The sequence below is a fragment of the Gopherus flavomarginatus genome, chromosome 7 (genome assembly GCF_025201925.1).
Source record: "Gopherus flavomarginatus isolate rGopFla2 chromosome 7, rGopFla2.mat.asm, whole genome shotgun sequence".
NCBI classification, from domain to species: Eukaryota; Metazoa; Chordata; order Testudines; family Testudinidae; genus Gopherus; species Gopherus flavomarginatus.
In genome coordinates this window covers 14,385,460-14,391,459 of record NC_066623.1, presented here as the reverse complement: position 1 = coordinate 14,391,459, position 6,000 = coordinate 14,385,460, and the positions used below count along the sequence as shown (strand labels likewise).

Here is a 6,000-nt window from a genome sequence, read left to right as displayed (position 1 = left end):
GTGACCTGGGCTCCCTCATCCCCAGCTCCTGAGAACCCCGCCCCCACGCCCCCGGTGCAGCCTCAGGAACCCCGCGTTCCTCTTCGGCTACACACGGCCCCGCCCGCTAACGCTCTCCAACTGCGCATTCGCACACCCCTCCCTCCTTGAGCATCAACCCTCGCGATGTTTCCAGTTGGAGCTTTGAATCTCAGCTCCTCCTTCAATCTCCGGGATAGGGCGGAACCTGGCGCCACCACGCCCAATCACCGCCCCTTCCCCGGGCCGGGGTCCACCCCCTTCTCGCTAATACAGTGTGTTAAGCGCCCGGTTTCGCTAGTTTTTGTCGGGGCCAAGTTTCCAATCGAGGTACACAGCAGGGGAAACTGCGTCCGGGGCGTGTTAGGGTGAATCCTCAGTGGGCCGCCTGTATGCCCCGGAGGATAGTCTGGGTTCTTCCCCGCGCGCGAGACTAATCGCCCGCCCGCTCACCTTCTTCATTGGACCGAAGGAGATTCACAGTTAGTCAGCCAGGGCTCCTGCGAGCAGGCGGGCTGAGGGAGACCAACTCCGGCCGGTAACTTCCATCCAGCTTGCTCGCGTCCCGAGACTTCGCCTCACGTTCGCCGGCGCCGGAGGGGTGGGACGCTGCCAGGGGTCCCCGGGCATGGGGAGCCGGGTCGCCTGCGGGGAGCATGTGGCGGCTGCCTCCATCTCCCCCATGTTCTGCCGCTGAGCTGGGAGCCCGGAGCCCCGAGCGGGAGCCAGCCGCCTGGTGAGCAACTAGGGGGAAGCGGGAACCCCCTAACGCCCTTACACAGGCCTCCCCCGCCCCACCACGGATCCCGCTTCCCTGAGCCCCAGACCCCCGCGCCGCGACTGGCAGCTCCCCGGCGCCTCCGCATGGCCCTCCCCGAGCGACCCTGGCCTCTCGTCCCTGACACGCTCCTGGCCCCTCGTCAGTGACCCTGGCCCCCACACACGGACGTCTCCGGCTTTTCATCGCGGACCGCCGCCACCCGTGACGGGCCTATAATCACTGGCACCCTACTTCTCCCGACTGACCGGTCCCTATTCACCCCCCCCCCCCCGGATTGATCCTTTCCTGCCCCCCCCCTTCCCGGACTCACCTACCCCTGACACTGACCTCCCCCAATTCCTGGATCCTTCCAGTCCACTTCTCTTTGAACCCAGCCCTTTGCCCCCAATTCACCCCACTTCTCCAAGCCTTGCCTTTCAAATCCACCCCAGACTGGCCCAGCCACTCCCCCATGTTTTTCCTTTCGCCTGACTCCACTCACCACTTCCTCTAATCCTGACTTCCTTCACTTCCCTCCTTCACTTCCTAAATACTTAATATTCCTTAAACCCATGTTACACCCAAATTTGACCTTATCTCTTCCAAAACCTGGACCCTGTCCCTAATAGCCCCAACCCCAAGAACATATGCACCAAGCCACCAAGGTCCTCCTTCCAAAAATCAATAACCACCACCCGAAATCTCTCTGAAAATCAACCCTCCCCTTCATTGAGTTTGATGGAGTGATGCGATTCGCCCATCTCCTGGATTATCCTCTTGGGTGACTGAAGAAACTTTTGCTGCTATTGTTTCATCCTTTTTTTTTTTTGCACAAAGATTTTTCTGAATGTCATGAGAGATGAAAGGAAATTTTGGATGTTTGCTTCCACCCTTTGGAAGCTGCAGAAGCAAAGGGGAAATGCACCAAAGGAACTGAGCTCCATCTAATTGAGGAAATCTATTATTTGCCAGATTGCTGATTTCGTTGGACTGTTGAAAACTTCAGCACAGAGTTTACATCCTAATTCAGGGAGGAATGAAGGGGGTTGAAAAAGAAGCTTACAACAAAATCTAAACTTGAAGTTTCCATTGCTTTCCTTTTGACCTGGAAGGGATCACTTCATCTCTTCTCCGCCCCCCTCCCCAAGTAATAAGCTATTTTTGTGGAATTCATAACTGGAGAATTAAAGTAGTAGAATGACCTCTCCTGTGGATCCCAAGATTAAACAGGCTTTGCGAAAAAAAACATCAGAAAGGACTCAAGAGGTAATGCATTTTTAATTTTGCTTTTCACTTGTTTCTTTGCTTGAGTTTTCTTCTATATTACTAGACAGATCAGCAGTTCAGTGGTATATTTTTTTCATTTGTGAAAATTGCAGTGCTGACACTCATGGACTGACGCTTTTTTATGAGCAGGAAATATTCCTTTCACTGTGAGTACTTTTTTGGGGGGAAAATAGGGCCTTTCAAACTCAGCAGCATGTAATGCATTTAGGAGACACAGGGCATTTGTGAAATCATGATTTTCAAAATGGATAGCAGAATAATTAATTGGGATAAATACAGCTTGGGGCTGATGTGCATCCTTTAAAAATTATATCTATTTCAGTCTTGCAAAACTGTCATGACAAATTACCAGTCCAGACATAATCTACACACCATAATGCAGATTTAAAAAAAATATGTTTTTGTATGCCTATTGAAAAGAAACTTCCCCCAGGAGTGGGAGAGTAGAAATTTGCAGGACTGTCTAGTTACATTAAAACAGTGAGTTCCAATAAAATGATTAGCTTCTAATCAACCATATTTTGGGGATCAGCAGGCTGTAGAAGAGCAGCATTATGGAATGTTAATTTCCACTATGGAATGTATTTTTGACACTTTTTGTTTGTTAGTGAGAGATTTGGTTTGTTTGCTTACATTGCTTTTTTGCCTTACTGCAATTTCTATGTGATCAAGAGTTGAAGAGCAGTATGAAAAGATACACTCCAGTCCCATGTTCGAATCCTTCTGAGATGGGGAAACATCTGTTCTCCCTTGATACTTCATGGAAAGTGAAATGTCCTGCCTGATCTCTGTGAGCTAATTATCAAAAGGCTACATAAAGAATACTGATACAGAGATCATTTTAGAAATGTGTTGAGCTGGGACAGTGATTAAAAACAGGATTAATGCATTTTAAGAGACTTGTGTATCCTTCCAATTTTTATATTTACCTTTCATTGAGAGATTTATTCTCCTCCTACTGCCCTCCCCCTACCTCCTGGTGTCAGAATTAATGGTGAGGCACTGTCTGTAAGGGATAGGATGTTGTTATGGGTTGTTGTTGGTTTTGTTTTGTTTTTTTGTTAGTCTGGTAGGTCCATCACTTTTTTTTTTTCTTGCTCTACCCCTTTGTTGTTCTCCTGCCTTCTTCCATTCGCAATTTGCAGCATTAGATGACCTCCACGGATCTGTACTGGGACCAGTGTTGTTCAATATATTCATAAATGATCTGGAAAATGGGTGTACAGTGAGGTGGCAGAGTTCACAGATTATACAAAATTACTAAAGATGGTTAAGTCCAAAGCAGACTGTGAAAAGTTGCAAAGGGATCTCACAAAACGGGGTGGCTGAGCAACAAAATGGCATATGAAATTCAGTGTTGAGAAATGCAAAATAATACATATTGGAAAACATAATCCCAACTATAGCTACAAAATGATGAGGATAACTCCCCAAGTGGTCGCTCAAGAAAGAGATCTTGGATACTTTTGTAGAGGGTTCTGTGAAAACATTTGCTCAATGTACTCAATGTGCACGAGCAATCAAAAAAGTTAACAATGTTAGGAACCATTATGAAGGGATAGATAATAAGACAGTAAATATCATAATGCCGCTATCTAAATCCTGAGACATTCACACCTTGAATACTGTGTGCATTTCTGGTCACCCCATCTCAAAAAAGACATTATAATTGGAAAAAGGTATAGAGAAGGGCAACAAAAATGATTAAGGATATGGAACAGCTTCCATATAAGGAGAAATTAAAAAGACTGAGACTGTTCAGATTGGAAAAGAGACAACTAAAGGAGGATATGATGGAGGTCTATAAGATTATTAATTGTGTGAAGAAAATGAATAAGGAAGTGTTATTTACCCTTTCATTTAACACAAGAACCAGGGATCATACAATGAAATTAATAGGCAGCAAGCTTAAAACAAACTAAAGGAAGTACACACTATCAACCTCTGGAACTTGTTTCCAGGGGATGTTGTGAAGGCCAAAACTACAACTGGGTTCAAAAAATAATTAGATAAGGTCACAGAATATAGGTCCATACCTGGTAATTGGCCAGAATGGTCTGGAATATAACCCCTTTCTCTGGGTGTCTCTAAGCCTCTGAGTGCCAGATGCTGGGACTAGTCAACAGGCGGATGGATCACTTGATAATCGCTCTGTTCTTTTCATTTCCTTTGAAGCATCTGGCATTGCCCACTGTCGGAAGACAGGGTACTGGGCTAGATTGACCCTTGTTCTGACCTAGTATGACCATTTTTATGTTTTAGACCTAATTCTAGTGTCCCAGGGCAGGCATCTACATTGAATGGTCCTGTTTACAGTAAATGCGTTGGTATGCCATGCTGTGTTGCTTCATGGGTTTGTTTTTGGGAGCACTTAATGCTTCAGACTTTAGCTGCAAGATGTAAATACTATTTTTCTTGCAGTACTAGAGTAAAATATTTGAAATATTCTTTTATATTCAGCCCAAGATTTTTTTTTTGATACCACTGATTATTGCAGAACTCTCTAGGGCAGTGTATAAAAGCATCTTGAATAATGTGTTTCTAAAAACATAAATTTAAACTAACCTAAACATGACATTAATCTTGTTGAATTAAAAGTCATATTCTGTAAGTATGCCAAGGGCCTGATCCTGCTTTTGGGCTGCCCTCTGTGGGTCCCCATTGATTACAGTAGAGCTATGTGCAGGTGAAGGGTTTGATGGTGTGATTTAAAAAGTAGAAGAAACAAATACCCAACTAGTTAATTTGTCACTGACCTTGATCTTGTAAAGATTTATACACTTGTTTCATAATGGGACTACTCATTCTTAAAGTGTGCTTAAATCTTTGCAAGACTGGGATCTATGTTCTTTATATTTTTCATGTCTTTCAGCATTGACAATGAAAATCAATTAAATCTATTTCACTTTCTTAGTGGGATAGTGCTGGTGTTTTGAACAGTACACATTTTTTAAATAACAGATTTCATAGAATTTTTTAAAATTGTTGAAGCACTTCTGTTAGGCTTGATTTTATAAGAACTTGTTTTTCAAAAAAATATTGCTGCCAAATTTAAACTTGATAGTGTTATTAGTCAATATTTTAAAAAAATAATCGAAGTTACAATGTAACTATATCTCTCTTAGGCCCAGAATTTGAAATTAAATGCATTGTCTGCCTGCCCACATTGCAGGATTGAAGCCTCATTTGTAAGCACATAATCTCCTGTGTCATAAGTGGTATTACTGATACAGAAAAGTCTGTTTGGAAAACTCATACCTAACAGACAACAAATCTGCTTGTTAATTTTCACGCATGAGTGGCTTTACTATCCAAATTAAGATAATTAGCAATTTTGCCATAGAGTTACTGTTCTTATATTTTTGTAAATAGAAATAGAAAAACATTTTTTACTGTTTTTAGTGAAGTGTATATAACTTACTCTACTTCAAGGACTTGTTGTTATGATGATGTCGCATAGTAGAGACATATTGTGTTCAACTCATGATCAAGGTTTTCATTCCTGATAGTGCAGATCCTTGTGACTGTAAATCTCTGTGCTGGAACAAGATTTCATTCTTGTGGTAACACTCCAATTCTTGTTAATTGTCTAATATACGTCACTTGTGTACTAACATGTAGACACTTGATTCCTGTTTGAGTAGGTACTTTATGAATTCATATTTTTAATTTCCTTGTGAAAAACATTATAACCTGCTTTTGAGATATCAAATTAATAATTATTTTGATGATCTGTTGGAGATACTTTGTATTGGTGGTTCTGTTATACTAAGGTATTCTTTTCTCTCCTTTCTTTCTAATGCTTGTATTGCCAATCTAAAGATAGTATGGACCACTTATCCCATATTCATGTCAATATTTGCATGTATGAAGCAAAGCAGGCTGCTGCTTTTTCTGTCTTGTGGAAAAACTTTTAAAAGTCTATTCCTAGATTT

General features: G+C 42.6%; 1 protein-coding gene across 7 annotated transcripts in view; it reads left to right on the top strand.

Annotated features, from left to right (window-relative positions):
• The first annotated feature begins 326 nt into the window (after window positions 1-326).
• The window catches only part of RAPGEF6 (Rap guanine nucleotide exchange factor 6), a 268,596-nt gene continuing 262,922 nt past the window's right edge, over window positions 327-6,000 (top strand). For 5 of the 7 annotated variants that reach the window (XM_050962518.1, XM_050962515.1, XM_050962514.1 and 2 more), the window contains exon 1: window positions 896-2,044. In XM_050962518.1, the coding sequence (XP_050818475.1) occupies window positions 1,976-2,044 (69 nt within the window). In that variant the 5' untranslated portion in view covers window positions 896-1,975. Of the gene's footprint in view, window positions 755-895; window positions 2,045-6,000 lie in introns of those variants that run through there. The other 2 variants (XM_050962513.1, XM_050962511.1) reach the window with 2 other exon arrangements.